At 43.7% G+C, this 22,552-nt stretch overlaps 1 protein-coding gene across 1 annotated transcript in view; it reads right to left on the minus strand.

The window, feature by feature from the left end:
* Positions 1 to 2,961: 2,961 nt before the first annotated feature.
* Positions 2,962 to 22,552, minus strand: part of LOC111252779 (mitochondrial sodium/calcium exchanger protein-like) — a 28,640-nt gene continuing 9,049 nt past the window's right edge. Inside the window, exons 3-4 of the mRNA XM_086992547.1 lie at positions 4,549 to 4,731; positions 2,962 to 3,807 (exon numbers count right to left, since the gene is read on the minus strand). Of these exons, the coding sequence (XP_086848673.1) occupies positions 3,802 to 3,807; positions 4,549 to 4,731 (189 nt within the window). The 3' untranslated portion in view covers positions 2,962 to 3,801. The remainder of the gene's footprint in view (positions 3,808 to 4,548; positions 4,732 to 22,552) is intronic.

Genomic DNA, 22,552 nt, shown 5'->3' on the forward strand with positions numbered 1-22,552 from the left:
TGTCTGGTACCACGTGCATCCTTATTGCAATTGTCAAACAATCACGTCTTCCACAGGACTGGTCCTGAAAGGATGAAAGGAGCAAAATCTCTTCACGATCGGTTTTCGTGGGCACCGTACGCGGATCTTACTAGGTCATTAGTACAACTTGCCGCTGAATTTAATGCCGCTGACCTAAGTCCAAATGTCTTTTAAAAAAATCATTTTATGCGTTAGCATGCACGTGCCTATTCCCATTAATTTAGATGCATTTTCCAGTTCTAGTATTAGTTTTTCAACAAAAAAAAACAATCTTTAACAGTCAATTTTGCTCACTCCAAGGCTCATTCCAAATGAGCCTGAATGAAGTTAGAATAAAGAACATTTTCCTTGTTCAGATAAAATTGAGTATGGTAAAAAGTGAAACAGGAGAGCTGAAGCTAATAGGTCTACTATTTTACTCTGATACAGCAGTATTCAGAACAGGTCGGCATTTTTATTAACGCTCATTTCGCCAGTCAAACGAAAGCCATTCAAAAAGCAAGGCGCGGTCTGCTCAGGGTTTCTTGCGGGCACGGGCAACAGCTCGAGAGTCCCAGTTTTATTGTGTATAGGTTTTTTGCTAGGTCGATTTTTGTACGACGCGCAAACCCTGATGTTGAGTCGTGTGCCTTCGCATCCTCAACCATTCCAATCTCCTAGTCTATAGTACATTGTTCGTTTGAGTTGCTAAAGGAGAAATAAGGATCTTATTCTACTCTCAACTAAATTGCTCTCTAGTACAACGCAGGAGCTAAGGACGATTTATGACGACAAAGTCTCAAATGAGCTCGACAATACACATGGACTCCTGAGTGACAAAGAAGGAATCGAAAGAGTCATATAATTAAATTGACGCAAACACACAATATAGACAGCCCTGATATAGTTCAGTCAGCGGTGGCGGCATGGTTTATGTTTCGTGCGCAGAAAAAATCTCAATAAAAGTACATTTATTATACTTTTGAAAAAGCCAGTATCACTGAATAATACTGTGTGTACAATTTGCGTATCTAAAGACGTTTTTCAGCTGTTGTTCGAAAGAGATGTACGTCGTTAACATGGAAATCATTGGATGAATTTACATAGATGATGCAATGCAGGCTCCGTGACACGGCCGATGGTAGTAACGCGGGCGGCCACAGTGTAACTAACGTCCGCGGCTACTCTGCGAGCCTCTTCGTGTATTTCGCTGTCTAAACTTCGTGAACCCGACATATGGAGATGTTTTTAGTGTATTATGGATAACAGGCCATAAGATACAGTTGTACCCTGTACCGTTTAGTTGGCGAGCAAACTCTAGGCCAAGCAAGATGGCGATAGGAAAACGAATCTCTTAATTCCCTAGAGCTCGCTTATTCGGCCTCATATCACTTCTGCGACCACGAAAGGCCAGGAATCGCCGGCCGGTGATGAATCACGCATTCCGTTAGATGAAAAATCTATATATCTGATATATAGTATAATATCGCTACGATCGACAACCAGAGCCTGGTCTTGAAATAAACTCTTTGCAGACATATATCTAAAATACATGCTAAACGGTATAATCGCAGATACCCGTTGTTCGATTTATGGAAATTATCGCGTTCTGTTGTTTACATAGGTTGTCATCCTGGCACTGAATTTGTTTTGTTCCAAAAAGTCCAGGAACAGGCATAGGCTGTATGAAATTTTGGACGAAATATCGAAAAATCAACCAAGAGATAAAAACGTCGAGCGAATAACAGAAAAAACTTGTATAGCACGTGTAATTCCGATTCTGACTAAGCGCTTTCGCCACGCTATAGAGTTTTTTTACGCTAAATGGAGCAACTATTGCACATGCGCAACGCTAACAAAAAAACGGACGTCTGTACAGTTTCTATAGCGACGTCATTGCTACATACACACGTAGTATCGATTCAGCTGCCAAGTACCTCACCTTAGAGCATCCAAGACATCCCGTTCCTAAAAGCGACCTCATTGCATGATTCTTATAGGAATCGAGGGGACTGCTCGTGTTAAGCCCTACCTGCTCAGAAATAAGCGTTTTTGCGACATGTGATACAGGGCAATATTTTTCTGCTATGTTCTTACGTTTATTATGTCACATTTCAGCCTGGCCTGAGGCAGCTGTTCAGGACAGCACTAATCGACAGCAAAAATAATTTAAAGGCCTCTAAGTCATCGAGCCTGAGACGTGGAACAGGGATGCTCACTGCGGAGAATCTTATGATGTAGTCGGCCTCGTCATGATCTCTGAAGAGAAATAATATATCTATTTCTCGGACATTTTTTATAGCATGAAATATGCTACTCATCAAGACAAAGCTGCATAGAGGGCTGTTAAAGTATGCTAGCACAAAACGATACCTGTTAGAAGAAAGCGAACTCGTTAGAAACTTTCCTCTTTTATTTTTTACTCGCAAGAGAACATTTATTAGCAGATTGTCAAGGAAGTACGATATTATATATATATATATATATATACATTTTGAGAAATGTAACTCTTTCTATATTCAAGATATATTGCCGGCGCCTAGAGGAGCCAAGCCACTATTTTTGTATTATTAATTTTAGAAAATAATCTTTAGAAAAGTATTAGTATTGTAAATATAAAGACGGTCCTAGGTACGATATGAGGCACGAACTAGAAAAATACGTTGGCCTGGAGAGAGACTCGGTGAGGACGACCAACCTCGAATGGTCCAAGCAACTGACTTATACCAGTGAACTTAATTATGAAGCCGATTTGTTGTGGTTGTCTAAGCGGGTCTATATTTGCAAAACCACAAATCAAGCAAAATCATTGTATCATCTCGCACCACACTTTTAGCGTACAGGATAAAAGTTGTAACAATACCGTACATGCGAATGATTTGAAAATGTAAGTGCTTCTAGCAGAGGCTGAATTCCACTGGTCAATATAACATTAAAGAATAAGTAATAAAACCAATGATATTAGTATTTGATAAAGCGCATCGGATGCATGGTAAAGAAACGTGAAATAAAAATACGTCACTAGCAAGTATGTTTAGTAATAATATTATAGTCTACCGGCACAAAACTAGCTATTTAGTCTTTGGTAAAAAGCTTATGAATAATTGACGTTCACAAATAATCCCGTGAGGTTTCTGATTAAATTCTGGTAAAATCTATGATTCAAATAACCGCTACCTTCTCGGAATTTGTTGACGCTTTTTGAGAGCTGCATACTTACTTCTGCACTTTCCTTTAAAAGGGGATAGCTTCCCTCAACCCAAATCCGCACCTAGCCCCCTCCTCTTTCGGTCGCATTCTCTGTGTAGCATGTTCCCTTTTTGATGAGTTGCCTCTTTATAGCGCCACACCCCGGTATCCGTTTCCCATGGGGCTGTGCCCGTTCGTCTCTCCCCGCAATTCAACCTGTGCCAGTTACCCTTATTGGCCATATTAGCCACCACTGAAGCACACCCGAATCATCTGCTTGCGACGGTGTTGGTATCCTTCATCCTTTAATCGACAAATGGGACGATGCAATCCAGCAGTCAGCAGCGGCGGCGGCGGCCCCAGCAGCATCGGTGCGCGTCTACACATTAGTCAAGTAGGCAAGGCAGAATTTGGGTGACCCTCATCGCGGTAGAGTTGGCAACGTGAGCTGAGCAGATTACCTGCTACCTAATGGGCCAGTTGGTAACTCAATGACTTTGCATCATGAAGAACCACGCTGAAGATACATAAAGACAATAATAATAATATGTATTTCCTCTACCCTCCTCCGGAATTGGCTGCTTCCACCGCTTAGATAACTGCCCTCGATGTTTATGGCTGTAAATAATATATACATTAGGAAAAAAAAGCGTTATGAAATTCTTATATGATCATCCTGTTTGCAAGCACCAGGTAATTCATTTCGTATATATTTATTTACTTACGTATATATTGTAGAGGTGGTTGATGCACTGATAACTAACACTGAAATTTTAATTTTCATGGACGCGGGATAGATTTCTACGCCCGCTAACGGTATTTTACCTATTGGATGACAAACATTTGCAGTTGGCTTTGTCTGGCTACAGGGCTAACGATGAAAGCTATGAAAGTGTTTAAAGTAATAGATCGATCCTGAGTCTTTCTCGTGAAGAAGTCCATTATGCATGTGCGCAGGTATGCGGGATATTGTCCGCATCGGACAATACATTTGTTAGAAAACGGGCATCTACTACTATATCTGTGGTACAGTATCGTATAATCTGTGGTACAGAGCAGCTGTGCTCACATTGTCAAAGTTGTGTTTGAAGGTGCGCAAAGTATCAAGAATACATTGATCCCAATTTGAATCTTCCGCAGGCCCGATGCAAGTACTAGGACCACGCCAAACTAGCCCGCTAACGCTGTCCAAATTCCCTACATCCAGTCCCCGCTTTCCGCACTCCCTCTGTCCTTCTAGTGCGGGCAAAGCTCACTTTGACGCCGGCGGCGAGGTGTCGAGCAGGCAGCGAGCCTGATGAGTCAGACAATGTTACCTAACTTGCAGCCGAAGCAAGTAATAGACGCAGCTCCTTTCACCTTTGGTCCGTTCCTCTTTTTCTCTCTGCTGGCCGACAGCTTGAACCGAGTGTGGTCGCTCAGTTGAAGACAAACGCGTCGACCTGAGCCTCCTGCCTCTAGTACGCTGCAACCACCAAGTGGCTTGCGGGCGTTGATACTCAGCGGCAAACAGGCTCTGATCGAGCCATCCTCATTCTCCGCCTGTGGAATGGGAAGCCAACAAAGGATGGGGTAGACACAGTGTGAGGTTACATGAAAGAAGAGATCGACTCCAGCCGGGGACTTCAGATAGTGTTTGAGCAGAAAGACAGCAAAGGGCAGGAAGTCGTAGTACAGAAATGCTGGTGTAGTAAACGCAGAACACAGAGGCTCGACTTGAGAGCGAGCGCGAAAACATGACTCGGAGACATGCGTAGACTCCGGAGAAGGCGCTTGTGATCTGGGAAGAGAGCAGGTGCAGCGGAATGCTGAATGTTATTGGCCTGTCGCCATGGAACGCCGACCGATATTCCTTCTCAGTTTTACCATGGTCTCCCGGAACACTCGCCCCCATTTGCACCGCTATCTTCGGGACCTTTGCTTCTTCATACGCATTCTATTCCCTTAATACGATTTCCCGATTTCTTCTTTGTCGAAACCAGCTTAGCATGCACATTCCACACAGCCAATCGTCGTCGTCGTCGTCTATAGCGGCCATTGTGGAGATGGATGCTTGAAGTATGGCAATGAAGGCATCGAAGGCATTTTCAAACGCCGAACAGGACCGCGCATCACTAACACCGAAGGAGCCAAGAAACTAACTCCCGCTTCGAATCTAAGGCCACAGTCAGTGTTCCTATCCAGTAGTCACCCACCTGATGCGGGACTCAGGAATTATTACGGGTGTATGTATGTATTTCGACTAAGCGTATATGAACTAGGCCTACCCTAGAGAGATTATCAAACTAAGAATGATAAAAATGTGAGAGTATGATATGAGGAATTCTTAAGCGACGTAAATCTATACTATTATATTTAAAACTGTAGTTAATTTTTTTTCAGGCTCTGACATTCAGCGGCTGTAAGCACGACTTTTCTCTTTACTACTGATAAAGGTGACCCACGTATTCCAGTAAGTAAGAGAATGGCTCACAGTATTAAATCTAAACGATATATTTAATATTATAGCGTCTCGGCTTGGTATGTAGAATAAGTGAAGTAAATTTCATAAATACCATATAGAGACACTGGTTCCTCTGCCGTCCCAATGATCGACTGTTGTTAGCTAGCAAGAACGGCATTGAAACACTATTATAGATACATTAATCAATTTCTCATCATAGGGCAAATATTCGTCAATAAAACTGGCAAATGTTTATTTCATTGGCATTCAGTTGCTGAGGATTTCTTCATTTTGCGGGTCGAATTCAGGAGCATAAAACTACCACTAAACGGATGTGTAGCCCTTAGACGTTTTTTTCAACCCGCACTGTCGATAGGTTTTCTACATTGGAACGATTCCTCAACGCGACAGCGCATTTTAACCGTTCCTATTGTTATCCTGTAACAGGATTGCTCAAAGGCGCAGCAGGATTTTCAGCGTTATTTGAAAATCTTAGTTCCAATGTTCCCTAATTTCGTTTGTCTGTCTGGAATGGAAGTTGTGATGAAACAGGCTTGATTCTATCGTTTGCTTTTCTCCAATCGATCTATCTAAAATTAATTACGATACAAATTTGACAGAAAAGGTCGACTCTACTCGAAAGTCTATATCCTCCGCACACACGTTAGGCATATTATAAAAATAACACGAAGAAAAAAGATCGAAATAATGCTCCCTATGTTAAATATAGAAATTTGGCCAGCGGAGGCAACGAATAGTCACAATCATAACAGGAGTGTTAGTAATATTAGCGGCACTGCTGGATTCAGAGTGTACTCATGAAAGGCCATTGTACGAAGCTGCCGCAGGCAGCTCTACCAACTGTTGAAGACTGACGATTTCTGGCACCGACATGACTTCGAAGTTCCTTCCTCACCTGAAAGACGTCCAGTGAAACTGTTCATTCCAATTTTGCGTTTGCAATTACGCGCAACAGATAAATTTGATGTTTATTTCTCCTGGGAGAATTTGTGTTTTGTGTTCGACAGGAGAACGGATGGTCGAGGAGGCAAAACTTTTCAATGGTTGTCTTCGGGAACACACCCAATACAGCCGCTTAACCTAAGCATTTTTTCTCGAATTTTTTTGTTCTGCCGACGAGTAAGTAAAGACCGTCGTTTAGAAGGTGAGTGGAATGGTGGGCCAATATTCTATGAGGATTGTTGAATCTGACGAATTCATAAAACCGTGATAATGCTGTCATTCGTGGTAGGCGCCAGAGGCGAACGAGAAGACTATTAATAACAACAAGGAGCTGCTGGCATCCAGAAAAACACGACGTGACGTGTAATGGCGATACCATAACGAGACAGCCATAACTACTAATTGAAGCTGGAATATATAGTTAGGGCACGAAACTTTTTGGGTCGCTAAGACTTCATTTGCCAAGACATGGTGGAGGGAATGGCGCACATATTGACCTGCGCAGGGTCGACTGATTATAGGACTGAATATGCACAACAGAACGAAAGTTTACGGAATGGCAGCATATTTTAAACGCCTGTTCCAGTTTGAATCACGGTCGCCTTAATCATCGCTTTAATCAGAAACATTCGATACCTTAGCAGAAAAACCACTAGGTAATATATAATAGGTTTGAAAGTAGCCATAATATTACGATGACGAACACGTCATAGCATACAAATTTCAGTCCCATAATCTACCATATGGCATCGACATCTTTAGGCTTGAGTTTTCAAGTCTAAAAAAAGTTTACCATCAATAAATCCAATCGAGGGTGGAACTTTTTTCATCGTTAATGATGAACGAGTCATATCTCCGTTCGCTATCTAAGTTCAGGCATCGCAAACGATCTTTACAGATCCATACAGTGCTATATTATATATGTGCACTTTTACATCCATTTCCGTTTGCAAATATCTAGCCAGCCAAGGGCATCAGGCAAGCAGTCCTCAACGCTGGTGTGGCGTCTACACGCCAACGCAAGTCGATCCCGGCATCGGAAACACGTTGACTCATTCGTTTTCCTCGTAAAACTATTTAGTTCGCTACAATTTACCGTTTCTGCCCGACACACTGGGGCAAAGTCGTTCACAAGACTTTTTACACAGCCATTCTTCTTCAAGGAGCTCAACTCCTTCTTCGTCTAACCGAACTCAACGGTCCGGCTTTTCGCCGGTCCCCATCTTTAGTCCCGCTTTTTTCTAAGCCCGCTAACCCTTTCGTAGATTAAAAGTTTTTGCAGACTCTCCCTTTTCAGAGCACCAGTGAGCCTTGTCCTGAAGTTTTTCTGTCCGGTCTCTGTCCAACGCGAGGATCCTTCACAGGACATGCTGGTTGGTCCTTGTACAAAGAAGCCGTCTTGCTAGCAGAGCCTCTGATGGAGACCTTGTGCAACACATGAATACCTTGTGGACGGAAGGTTGTCAAGACTTTTGAAAAGGCCTCAAGTGTACGCGTGTGTTTCAGCTTACGCGAGAGGGACCTTTTGGTTACGCAACGAAGTGAGCCAAAAAGTAGCGAGTGAAAACAGCTGCAATTAAGTGAAGTACGGACAAACAATACATAACGCCGACAGTGACTTGGGCTGCTGTAAAAACACAAAACCTTCGTTTTTTAAAATTAGCCCATAGGACTAAATCAGTGGTTAATTGCGGCTAAGTTTTAACCGTGTAAATGTATTTAAACAGCATTATAATTGAATTAATTGAATAAAACGCATTGTTTCCGATGCTTGATATGATTATCTAATTTGCAGTGGAAGTTAAGCTCGGTCGTCAGAAAGTATAGTGCACAGCTGTGTACGAAATTAAAATGTTTCACAACGTACACGTGCTTGAATGCTATGAACCAACCCATTGTAATTCCCTTAGTAACAACACTCATATCGACATGACTATTGAAGATTGATTTCTACCTGGTTGAGGTAGATTGAAATGAGGTAGAATCGCTATGTTTGTTTAGACTTCCCTAAAAACTTTACAATTAGATACACACATTTTATTTCGACAAATGTGTACCATAGACACCCTACCCCATGCGATCTGCAATTGAGTTTTTTTTTCAAATCCATTGAGTCCATCTAGGAGAATATGGTCGACGATTTCGAAAGAAAGGGAGCGCACTGCGCATTCGACTATCGTTGCCTGGCCGAGAGGTGCCTATAGGCTCGGACACTTTGACTTCGTGGCAGACGAACCTAAAAGTACCCCCCCTGTTCCCCCGCCGTCAATTTACGCTCGTCACGCAAAGCGTTCGTTAGTCAGTTCAATTATGTACACCGGAGATGTACAGCTCGAAACTTGATTTTGTGCACTCAAGTATCAAATCACAAAATTGTAACCATCAAACGCCCGATAACCATCTCCTTAGTGAGTTCTCCTGAAATCAAGGAAGTAAGTAATCACGTTCGTCTATTTACACTTTTGTTCCAACTTCGATATGATGATAAAAAGATGCCTTCCATATTTAAAGCAACCTAATAGTTGACGTTGTACTGATTAGGCTATACGAACTTGTTAAGTTACAATGGATTTTATATCCTTTAGTTAAGTATCAAGCAGTTCTAACGTCATGCGGGGACTCCTTACTACTATACTGACATTTACTAACGTTCATTTATGTACACGTGTACGCACATGTAAGCTACCTGATTTTCTCATTTTTAGCTGCACTGGTCACGCAACTCTATCTGTAACAGACCCGTGCTCCCTTGTAAAAGTGCTTTTACGGCGCACATGGCTTCAGGTAATACTTCAGGTAAGCCGATACAATGCGGTAAAATCAGGTATTGTCAGTTCCAGATATATATACATATATACCTACCGTTTATTGACATTGTTTGTTACGTTAGTATGGTGTGCACTAGTCACTGATTTGACGAATCACTAAATAATGTATTTTGAATGAGCGTGTCAACGATGGTGTTTTTTTATATCCACTTTCGCCAAAAGCGGCTGCCTCAGTTCAAGCCATGATCGTGTTGTCGAAGAATGAACTCCCAGCGGTGCGGCTCGTAGACGACAGCGTTTTTACGCCTTGAAGTCTTGTCTTGTCCACTGTCTTTTGCGTTGTCGCTTTTTCTAACATCGATCCGATACCCGACTATGATCGGACCAAGGCAAACCGACCGCGCTGATGGCACTATCGAATGACGGAATTCTCGAAGCCATCCGCACTGGTCTGATCGTCCTGATTGGCAATCCATCACAGGAGTGCGCAGGCGACAGATTTCGCCAGGTGGCGCCTCTTTAAAAGTATTTCGTCTTTCCTCACAAATCCCTTCGCATCATTTTTCCCCTGTTATCTCCACATCGCCGTTTAAATTTTTTAAGTCGCAAGGGCGCTGTACATTTTTCTCGCTTTAGCCACGCACCTGAACACTTTGTGTTGACACAGCGTCAAGATAGAAAATACGATATAACTGAGTAGCTGCATCCAGTGACCCTGTGTAGTAACATCACGTTATGAGTTTGGATGTACAACGTCAGCGTGTCTATATGGATAGCTTGTACATTTTTATTAAGGGTTGGAGATTTGGACATGTGTACATAGATCTGATAGATCAATTAAGTGAGTCCCGTACACGCTCCTCCTTAGAGGAGAGCAACGAATTGGTGAACATAAAAGTAGTAACTACGATAATGTAAATAGGTTTATTTGTCTGTATAGCGATGGTGATCTTAAAACTTTACGAAATAATCTTTTCGACGTCCTATTGTAGTCTACGTTCTGAAAACTTTTCTGGAGAGCAACAAGATATGTGTTTAATCCGACTTAGCTATCCTTCCCACATTTTACCTCCTTGCCAAACAGATATGTTAGCGACTGTTTGACGGGAGCTCACGCGATGACTCTAATGGTCTATCTCTGCCTGACAATCACAGCGACCAACACCTATCAGCTAAATGTCACCTTTCCCAAATATCTACCACTGTTATATCTAAACGTTTTGCCCTGTATTCTTTGACCAAGCGTTCGTTGCTATCGCTCGGCTTTAGATTTTTTTGTCTGCCGGATTTACGTCTACTTGATTACAAACGATGGCAGTATCGAAAATGACAAAAGGCACCGAGAGTACTGTCAACATAATGCTGATAGAGTGGTTAAAGGTTGTCGACAGTGTGGCGACGTGGGACGCTCAACAGATACAACCCTCTTACTTTGCTTAAGAAGCTGAGAAGTTCAGCGTCACTAAGTCGATAGGAACATTATTGCAGCAAGAGCAAAAACTTACCAACTACCGAGACGAGCAGAAATAAAGACAGAAAATCGTCGTGGAAGAGTCAAAGACTGACGCACAGTAATGAAACGGGACGGACCTAAGGGGAAAATGAGGAACTGAAAGAGAATTAGGGACTAATTAAGGAAGTTGGGCACACACAGATACAAAGGAAAAGAAGATCAACGCACACTTCTACGCTTGCTCTTTTCCTCTTCATTAGCCATCCACTCTCGGCTTCTGGTTTGTTTTAACTGGCGTGAACCAGCGTGACTTGGGTACTGCAGCTAATGTCCCTCATGATTGACCTGCCTGCTACGGCTGCTGCGATGGGACGGCAGACGGCTTCAGTGATGTTGATACTGCTTCGCCTATAATGAGTAAGGCCACTGTCGCGTCTGTGACCAAATTGTCAGCTAGTCTGCACACTTTGTTGCCCGCTCTTTAGTCATCTTCCTCCAGGGTTGAACTCGACGATCTCCATTCTCCATCACCTTTTCGATTGAGTGTAGTAAGTATTCAGTGGAAGGCAGCCGATACCTTTGTTGGGTGACGGATGAGCGAGTAACAGCGAGAAGAGAATGATTTCATTTGGCCTGAATGGAGGTCATTGCCTGGAGCTGATAGCCGGTGAAGTGTAGTTTGTGCTAAAATGTAAGAGCAGCGTGAAGTCCCCTGTGACCCTGACAGGTGTGATCGCTAGCTTTTAAAACAGCTAATGCATTCATTTTCGAACAAAACCCGCTATAGATCAGTCTGCGGGGGCTCATCAACGACAGATGCGCGCCTGTAACGAGTGGACTGTTAGGCAGACGAAAAGTTTCCCAGCTAGCTCGTCGAACAGTTTATAGTACGTGTTGCTCCTTTTTTAGCATGAGACCAGCGCGTATGAACGCATAGCGTTAAGGGGTTGACACTTACAATATGCATAATAGAAGTGACCGAATAGGTAGAAATGTGCCTACTGCTCATACCTGTGAAAAAAAATCCCTTTAAAATTGATTGAAATAGATCGGAAATTTAAGCATTAAGGGCTAAGTGCCGAGAGTCAACCTCGCCTGCGCACGACTTCCTTGTGGGTTCTCTCCCAATGTGTGGTCCCCCGAGAGCGGTGTTCATTTCTAGCAGAAACTTTCCCTACCGGCAAATACGATAGAAACAAATCTATTGCATAGAGAGCTAATTGAGTAATTTGATTATGTGAAGGCTAAGTTCTAATGTGCGCGCAACTTTAGCTCCGATTAGTTTAAAAAATAGTATATATATATATATATATATATATGTTGTTGTTAAAGCTCTACCGTTAAAATTAGTACTAATCTTGTCTACATGGTCTTCGAGCACGCAGCATACAGGTATCATTGCCATCCTGTTATAGACGCTTATTCAATTTCTCAGGTAAGCTTTTTCAGAACTAAAAATGTAAAGGTTTGAAAGACGTCCAATCGCCAAACTTCAAAATGCTTTAGTAGTTACTTACAGCGATGCTATTTTACGACAGGTCGTCTGTTGGAAATTAAAAAAAAAAAGCCATTTTTAAACAGGGGAAGGTTGTCTCAGCACAGCCTTCGTTACAATTACCCCTCGTTATAGCTTGATGGTCACTTTATCTTTTGCCCTTGAAATAAGCCGAAGTTGCCGTACCAGCCGCATGCCCACTCAGAATTTTTACGTAAAACACTGCTCTCCTCCTCCTGTTCCCCTGACGTATTTCGCCTGCGGTTAAATATTCGCTTCCCTCAACAGAAGGCAGAATTAGTAGAAAATAAAGCACACACTACAGCATTTTCAGACGATAATCAGGCTTTAACTAGTTAAAGTTGTTATCTCCCCTATGTCTGCTATAGAATGCATTGACTCTTTCTAGAATTAAGGCGCTAAATTTTGATTTGACCGGCCTTTACGCCAGTCTGTCTAGACTGATGCCTAACAGATGAGTGTACTGACGTGAGGCGCTGCTGAAGAAGCTATTTACAGGACAGCGGAAGGTCGGAGATCGGTCGTTGCACCCTGAAGTGGCCGACCCACGAGTTACGATTATGAGTTCAGAGCAAAGTGGGTCACAAGGCAGAACACTCCGTGGAGCAGGACAGAACTCGTCGAATAACCGAGAGGGCGGCGAATCGAACCTTGTCGACTTTTCTACCTTTTCTGATCGGTGGCTTTCGTCGGCACTTGCGGCTGCGAGGCGACGACATTCCATATTCTTGCCACGTAGATAATCATGCTGCATTTTGATGAAATTCCCTGTCCGGAAATCCGTCCACCGAGTAGGTTGGAGCATCGGAGCGAGGGTGTCTGTGTGCTACTCTCAATGTATGTCTGAGAGTGCACTAAAAATGTGCCCAAGTTACCGGGCTTCATGTTCACCACTGGCACTACTTATTCGTAAGTTTAGTCGAAACGGGGTAGCTGGTAAGTGTCCATCAGAGCGCTCGGTGCCGTTGAGTTCTCCCTCTCAATATCGAGTGTAACTCACTTTGGCTTTCAATTGCCTTTACTTGCTATGGGGGGCACTGGGTAATTCGCCTCTGGTGCTGAAGAGCTTGGCCCCTGTCCACCGGCTAAGGTCTCTAGAGACACTACCAGCGGACGGGGAAGACGAGAGAACGAGGTCAAGACGCTTCCCACCAAGAATTCAGTTAGCTTAAACATTCACGGGATGTGTGGGGAGAGGTGGAAACCTCCGGGAAGAGGAGTTGGTAACCCTCTGCCAGAGTCGGCCGGCTAGCTCCGTCTTCGTCTGCCGATCAGGTCGACTCATCCAAATATATATATACATATATATTTGGATATGTGTTTAAGCATGCGGCAGCCTTGAAGATTTGCGTGTGAGTCCCCACACACACACACGTACAAGGTGTTCTCGAAAAAAGTCTGTATCTGTCTGCACTTTTGCTAGCAATAGTAGATCCTTCGATGTAGTAAATACCAATAGTATATATACGCAGTGAGTAGCAGTTGGCTAGTGATCCATGACAAGCAAGTAGCCTGCGAAGCCTATATGTGCTTTGCAGCTCCGTAGCTGTCTTGTTCCTGCCTTCGCCCCTGGCCTGATAACCTGCTTCTCTCTTCTCGCAGATCTACCCATACCTCGCAGAATGACTGGCCATCTGACTCGTGAGGACGAAGAGCTGACCGAACTCCCTCGTGCACTCCTCTTTCCCCACCGCCCGCTCTCGGCCTTTGGTGAGAATCCGTTCGCCGTCGACAGATAGGCACTGCAGCAAGTTGAATGCCCTCGGCGATCACCTGCGTCGACTGTAGGACCCGTTTTGGCTGCCTTTTTTCCGATTACTTACCACGTTCACGACTGCCGCCAGTACACTACGTCACAAGAGCGACAACAACAACAGCAACAACAACGACATTGGAGTCTGTGTCGGTAACGTTCTTTGTGTTGGCTGCTCTTTCTTGTGCCGTTGCTCGAAGTTACACGAACGCACTCCAGTTAGTCTACTGGTTTACCCACAACCCCATCTTAACACTATTGAATAAGTCGACAAGAAGCAAAAAGCGTGTACAGTTGTCGACCAATTCTTGGTAGGTTCGAAGCCATTGGCCGATCATCCCCTTTTCCTCTGGGGTCTGGTAGTTTCACTGTGTAATCTGCGCGTGTAGCTAGCTGTCTACAGATGTGAAAAGCTGAGCCTAGGCCTGGACCATGTGGGGTTGTGGGGTGTGTAGCCTCCAGCACGCGGAAGATAACACATGTCAGACATTATCCAACAGCTAGCCTCCTCTTTTCCTCATTTCACTAGAGATGCTGCTACTGCTACACTAATTTGATAATGCTAGACAATTCGCTTTTACAAGTAGTGCCTTCGAAAGGGTTATGCTATTTGTCCAACATTACCGCGCTATTATAGCTACATCCTCATATGATAACAGTACTTCACGTGTATACGCGGAGGCATGCAAAACGGTAAGCCAATTACCTTGGTATAGGTTATGCAGACATGTTTGTTGTTAGAAATTCGTAGTAGCGTTTATAAAAAAAAACACAATTAAATAGATCACGATACAGAGCGTGTTAGATAGCAATTAGTTAATCCCGCAGATTAATTGATTGGTTACATTGAAATCTCTTAGCATGTTATACGTGTAACACTTGATCATTTACGGCATGGGAACAATGAGGCTTCCGAAACTTTCATGACGATTGACGTTTTGCTCACGCTTTTTCCATTGCAAACTTTCCCTTATTATTGATTACTCCAATCCGTTTGCCATTGGTTGGATTTGAAAAGGTTCAACAAAATTATTTGACAACCATCCAGCCAGGTCAAAAGCATTCGTGCAGCTGAAATCAGTCATAATAGCAACATACATATAAATCCGACTAAATTGCTCGTCCGTTCTACTTGCAGATTACGGAGACCCACTATCTAGGGCAGTGAAAAGGACACAGCGCCTCGCAATGGGAACTGTTACGGGAGCTATCGGTCCGCCTTCTGTTTGGGGTTTTCGCAGGCTGCCGGGATGGCGACTTCGTTCGACATTCACTGTCAAAGATACGCCGTTGGATATTTTACGCTAGCAAGTTCTGGTTTGTCTACTGCTTCGATTTCGCCTGCTGCCGTTGCAGCTTTACGGAAAAAGCAGCTCAAAGTAGCGGTGAAGTGGCACTATGGTCTCATGTTAGAATTAATGTATAACTTTTTTAACTGTCGTTCGCCGTCGTCGGCAAGTTAAAACAACGTTCCCATGGACGTATTTCAGCGACAGGGCGTGTGGCCGCCGCCGTCGCCGGTTTATTTCGGACAACTCCTTCGAGGGCAATTCCTATTTCTTCTCCTTCGTGTTGTTTCGAAACTCTTCTAGATGATTCGAAATGGGAAGAGGAAGAGCTTGATCGGACCGTGAAAATGATCAGGGAATTGAGGCTGTGGCGATAGAAATTACTCGAACGATAGGTGAACCAGCGCACCTTGTCCTGTTTCTGAAAATACCATACAGCAGGAGAAATGCTCCATGGTATAAAAAAGTGATCAAGTGCCTACCTGCTAGCTAGATGGACAGGCAGTAGAACCTGCACATGCATAGTATGAATAATAATAGATTGCAATTTAAAAGTCGTGTGTAAAGCTCCGGCAAAGATATACCATTTTTGTTGACCACGTTAAAGACTGCTACTTGGGATCAATCCTCGCCTCTCCCTGTTGTATTGCCATAGAAAATATTATAATTGTTTAAATTCGAGCGGCAAAATGGTGGGTGTGCGTGTTTCATATATATCCATTTATAGTGGTATACATACGTTTTAAAAATGTCAATGATTTTCAATATCGAGTTCAGAAAAATTATCAACGTCTTAAATTGTGGTAGTTCATGATTCGTCTTATTTTCATCTTGTATTGCAGATATTAGGGCGCAGACTGTATAGAGTGGGTAGAAATTTTACGTCATACGCCCATTGCTTACCCAACGCTATAGTATTCTAGTCAATCAAGTAGTTCTTGAATTTGTGTTGATTTGAGATTAGTAGCACGCAACGACGTTAATGTCATCATCATTGGTACATTAAATGCCTTTCAAATAGCGGGTTTTCTCACTAAAAAACTGGTAATATCCAATGCTGAGCACGGAAACTTGTAATCGCTTTGCAAGCTGTTATCGAACAGACGTCTACAGCACGCGTGGGAGAGCGGTCTGCCTCCTTACAGGGGAACCTACTGAAGGAACGTAATTCGAGGCAATAAGAGTTTGTTGTCGTCGCTGTGGTGAGGGGCGCATTCGCCACTATCCCCCTTCTTCCGATCGACATCAACAGAACGGCAGAAATCGTTAGCTCGTTCAGAACCTCCACCGCACTTCTAACTCTGATCGCACGCAAACGTAAGAGCCGGCTAGCTCGACTGCTGTCTCGGATTTCGTGTGCCTCCTCCTTCGCTGGCACCTACTTAAGCTCCGATAAAGGCGTTGCTAAGGACGAAGGACCTGGTCGGAACGCGGATGTCCTCTTTAGTCCGCCTCCTCTCTTCGTCACGCTCGCTGCTCCTGTCCGCGTACCACTAATTTACGATGTCTGTTTGGGTGAAGATAGATCAAATAATTTGATGGTGAAACATTATTACTATAATAACTTGTACAACTGCTATGTTACGGACGACAACCTTTACGACTCTGTGCAATATGATCGAATGGCACTAGAATGGCACGTGTGATATTTTTTTACTATTTCAGCCAGATTTTGTCTAGATTTAGACAGAAGGTAATGACGTTGATCTTTCTCGTGATGATGGAACTAGTACGTGTGATAACAAATAATTTGGACGCGTTCTTATCAGTTCTTTTAGCTGTGTTAGCTAATAAGTATGCGGTTAACTTCACCGAGAATGGTCTATCAATATTATTTAATGCGCAAGGTGAGTATCGAACAGATAGCTATAACGAACGGATCCTTAAGCTACTCGAATTCCATAAACTGTGAAATTATCATGAATTATCTTAAATAACAGTAAAACACGTTAAACAATGTGTTTTTCTATGGAAATATAGCTTTTTCTGGAAGAAAGAGGTTGTCTCCTACAGTACGAGTATGAGCGCTCGGAGCAATGCAAAAACGTGGAACAGGAATTCATTATTACCACGGTTGCACGACGGATTTCAAGTGTAGCTCAGTGTTTCTTCCGCGGAAGGACACCTGGAGGTACAATCAACCAGCTTCAATTTATTCAGGTAAAGGTCTGAGTTGGACCTGATGATGTCTATAAGTGGGGTCTATAGATTTAGGAACCAGCTTCAATTGAAAATGTGAATTTTTTAAAACCAGCTTCCATCAAGTTTCGACCGAACTGCAAGTACCCTACTTATCATCAAACAGCAATAATTTCTATATATAGTTTTAATTAATATTCATTATCAAGAATATTATAGACAACATATATATATATATATATATATATATATATATACAGCTGTTGTAGGCTTTCAATCGAATGATATAGAAAGTAGTAATTTAGTTCTTACGCACTGAGATTTTCTTAAAGCAAAAACGAGTTGTTTCTCAACATATGCTATTTTCTACGATGTCCTTGGTTGGTACGCACAAGTTTATATACACGCTCATAGCATATACACTAAAGCTTGTATAGAAAGACGAAAATCAAGCTATACAGGCGCACAAAAAATAAATTGAGCTTCCGCGAACAGACCCAACTAGACAACGGCTGCCAATCAAGACGACTTTAGGACACTTAAGGACCACCAAATGGCGTCTATCTCTGCGCTATTGCAGTACAGGCCTAGCCGAGAAGTAAAGGACTGCTTCATGCTGAACTCTATGGAAAAGAAAAGCTTCAGGAACAGCTACTCCATAACGTCCTTTTGGCTCATCCCATCTACTGTGAAAGAAGGATTCCCCGAGGAATCATAGAGACGCGCGGCATACGCTGCTATGGCAAAGACATGTGTGGCATGAAATTTGAAACCCACCAAGCGATGCAGCGTCGGCAGGGTAGTTCGGGTCCTAGCTCGCAGAACGCGAGACGAGATGAAGATCTGAGGGAGAAATGGGGCCGAAATAGGGAAAAAAGGACAACGGTTGCGGGATGGCAGGTTCGGGGCATAGAATGGTCAGGCTGCTCGCGCGGTTCAGCCTGTTCAGTGAGCTCAACCGGGATAGGGGTGTTAGGCGTTGCCACATGCTGCTGCTGACGCTTGCGCATTCAGCTGGTCCAGCAATAGCCAGGATACCAATAGTACGGAATAAAGGGTCAAACACTTCGTTGAGATGACGGCATCTGGGAGGCAAGGTATCCAAGACGCTCGACACTAGCCACACTCGGAGGGACTTCGTTGCTTCACGCTTGCCGCAAAGCAGAAGACGAGTTTCGTAGCAGCACTGGCGAGTACCAACTGCCTAAAAGAGACCAATCCTGCTAGTCGCCTTAGTCCGCATGGCGCCGCCTTCGTCTTCAATGTACGCCGCCTGACCACCTATGTAGATCGCTAGTGGTCTGCTTGGCTGCTGGCTCGACATAGAGGCTAACAGTGGTTTGCGTCCGCCGCAGTTGGCTGCTCCCACCTAGAGTTTGCTTAGCGGAGAAAGGCGTCGGGGACACTCGTTGCCAGCCAGCCAACAAATGAGCAGCCGGCAAGCTATCTGCCCTCTGATGTCTAGAAACGCTCAGGGATCGTATGGGACTGGTGGGGTAGTGATAGTATACGGGGGTATTGCGATAGTGAGGTGCTGACGCAGCAACGGGACACTGCCGCATCCGTACACATGGTTTCATGGATCGCAGCAGACTGCACAATGAGATCATGGGGTGGAAGACCCCGAGATGAAGAGCGACAGATAGACAGTAAGCCACGAAAACGCCTTGACCAAACGACGCCAAGCAATTCACCCAATATATAGCCACTTTGCCCTTAGTGCCTATTTGCAGTGGGCAAAGAACACTGCAACGGCTAAAGTGAGGTGCAAGTCAAGATTCTCTTCGGTTCTTTACTTCATTTATACCATTTACAGTGTCGGATTTTATTCTGAAGGATTTGACGCGTTCGTCTGTGCGCCACGAAAGTTCGATCGACGACTAACTTCTATCGAATCTTACGTTAAATGAACCCAGTGCTCTACCAAGAAGCATTAAAGTCACTCAGCTGACAATACATCAGGAACTACGTAAAACTTATCGATGCAATTTACACAATACAATCGATACAAGTTCGCCAAACAAATGGAAGTTGCAGTAGCAAAAGCAAATCTATTATGAAGCTCATTCACATAAGAGTTGGATCAATTATTGCACTCAATATCAGTTGGCTCCTTCAAAAAAAAAAACTTCATTTGCAACAAGTTGAAACCGATTATCCAGCATGCACCAACTAGAAAAACGTTTCCCTTTTGTACATAATCTATCCAACGCGACAGCATGTGCCTTAACGGCAGTGTAATATTTTATAGGTCGACTGTCGTCCGTGACAAGGACCTTCCAGCTTTATTTCTCATTTGTGTATTGCGAACCACAAGATTGGTCCTAAACATTATTTTCATATTTACAAGATACTTAAAGATTAAATTACTTTAGACGGAAGATTTATCTTCCTTAATTTCCGTTATTAATATTACTAGTAGAAGCATACGGGTGAAAAGTGCTTGATCCTTGTATCGTCTGCTCGTATGTAGCTGCAGTGAACCAGTCAAAGAAATGAGTTTATATGCATAGGCATTACATCAGTCAGTTGGTCTTTCATTCATTATCCACGGGCATTGTTCCTTTGCACAGCGTTTTTCTGCTTACAAATCCGCTTGCTTCATCTTTGTTAACAACGCATCCTTTCTTCATTCGACAACCAACTCATCTATTCCCTGTTTCGTTTTCCTTGCGGCTCTTTATGGTAACTACCTTTGTTCTATTTTTATAACTCTTCGCTCAACGCATTTTGGTTGTCGGCATCCCGTCATTTTCGAGGAAAGGTAAAGTTTATCTTGGAGTATGCTCGACAACGGCCGGTTTCCCAATTTCTTCCTATTTTTTTGTGCCACGTATATATAGGACGGACTGCCCCCATGCTATCACAAATCATTCGCGTGTAAAACTCTGAAAGGGAAGTAGACCAGGAGGGAAAAACAGGGAAAGACTAAAACGTAAAAAAGGCCACATCATTATACACAACCATCGAGCACAGCTGGACGAGATGCTATAACGACGCTGTGCTACCGCTGTCGGATAAAAGTAGGTACTTTTTCATACAGTTGCCAGCTTGTCCGGCGGATGGCCACCTGACTTAGCCGTTCCTCCTATGCCCTTCTCTTGAAGTTACTTCAAGTAGGTAGCTTATGCTTCAGGTACACCAGTTCCAGGACCCCTACATATCACCTTTCTTTAAGCCAATGACGAGGCTAACGTCCCTCTAGCGTCTTTCTCCTACGTTTTTCTTTTCTGTTCTCTTTCCCTTTTTTTCGTTGTGCCATTGCATGGAAGTAGCGGTGTTTCATCCAACCCTTCGTCATCCTCCCACTGGCCAAAGGGCGCGTTGGTAAAGCAGTTTAATCAAAAGGTTGAATTCAGATGTACGGCGCCCGGCGGACCACTTACCTGCCAGCGCTTACAACCAAGCTTCGACTCGAGCTTTTGCACAAAGATCCTTCTCATGCAGGCACCCCGCTTTCCCTTTTTCCCAACTTCGCTATCATCGGACCAATGCACCCCTAGCGGCATCCCTATGCTCCACTTGACTCACTACGTCACAACCTTAAGCTTATGTTGCCTAAAGCGTTTCCCTCCATCTCGCATACAGCCGCTGTTTTTGCACGATGCAAGACCATTTCTCAGCTACTGACCTCTCCCCTACTCGGCACGAATACTACGCCGGCCGTCCGCGGCGAGTTCAGTTCTTCGTCTTGATCGTCGGCTGTCTGACCTATCTGCCCTGAGGGACACCCCCCAAGGAATCCCTCACGGGGCAGCGTTTTGGCCACTGCCGGCCCACAGGCCGACCTGTGTTCAACTACTCGATTTCTCCTCATTTCCAAGCTCGTCCGTTAAATGACAAAGGGACTAGGTCAGATCCGAGGCAGTTGTACTCGATGAACCATAATAAGACTGAAGTACCAGAGAAATGGCGCAAAAGCGAAAGACAGAGAGAGCAAAGCGCGCTTATAGATCGTGTTGGTCATAAACATTGGCCAACGCATAGGTCTACAGGGATAGCCATTCCATAGAGCACTGTATCAGCAGAATGCTCACCGCGCGTTTCGTCATTGGAGTTCCTGATTTTGGTCAACATGCTACGATGCGAATCGGCATCCATTCGTGCGAAAGATACACAGGCCAGCCTGAGCTGTTTGTACACGAATAGAGGGAATGGATATTGGGATCTAAGCTGCATTTGGAAATCTACCTTTGTTTTGCGATTGCAGTTACTGTACCCATTTCACCGTTGACGCGTAGCAAGCGCCTTTCCTGCTTCCCTAAAGGCTGTCAGCCCGTACGAATGTTTGTAATCAAGATCGCTAGTTGGAGTAAAAAATAGTCTTCTCCTTTGCACAGTTCACGATAACGAAGATGCCCTTCAAGCGTATGTGAGTTCTCAGACAGGAGAGATATATTTTCAACGCGTGCAGTGTAGGATCGGAAGGTCAGGTGTGTCAAAAGCGGAAGGGAGTGTTGCGAAGAATGTTATAGAAAAGCAACTGGGCTATAGTGGGAACTCACATTAGAGATTGGTCTTCTTAGGTCTGCTATAAAATTGAATCAGCAATAACAAGCTTAAGGTAATCCACTCCCCATGTGCTCCCCGTGTGATATATTCATCGGTTTCCCTCACGTTAAAAGCTGTTCAACTTATCAAACCTTGCTAAATTAGTGTCGGAATCTATAGATGCAGCAATAGAGTTGATCATACTCGCGCTTGCATAAACTGGCCAGGTTTGTTTAAAATAGTTTTAAGGTGAGAAAGTTGCCGAGTTTAAGATCCACTTTGACAATGATTCCAAAAGAACGGCGAAAGCGCTATAGGTATAAGGCCAGGATGTAAAATTGGCCTGCGATAGACATCTTCTTTAAGTGTGTATAGCGGCTATCGATCACAAATAGAACAGTCGTTTTGTTAACTTTACTCGTCTATATCAATTGTAAGTTTAATGACCATACTCACGGTGATGAAAACATCGCTTCATCGACAGACGATGGATTTCCGATTGCTGTCTTAAGTAACAAATTTCTGTAGAGGAGTCAAACTCCGTTCAC

Source organism: Varroa destructor, unplaced genomic scaffold, assembly GCF_002443255.2.
Source record: "Varroa destructor unplaced genomic scaffold, Vdes_3.0 BEIS01000006.1, whole genome shotgun sequence".
Lineage (NCBI taxonomy): Eukaryota > Metazoa > Arthropoda > Arachnida > Mesostigmata > Varroidae > Varroa > Varroa destructor.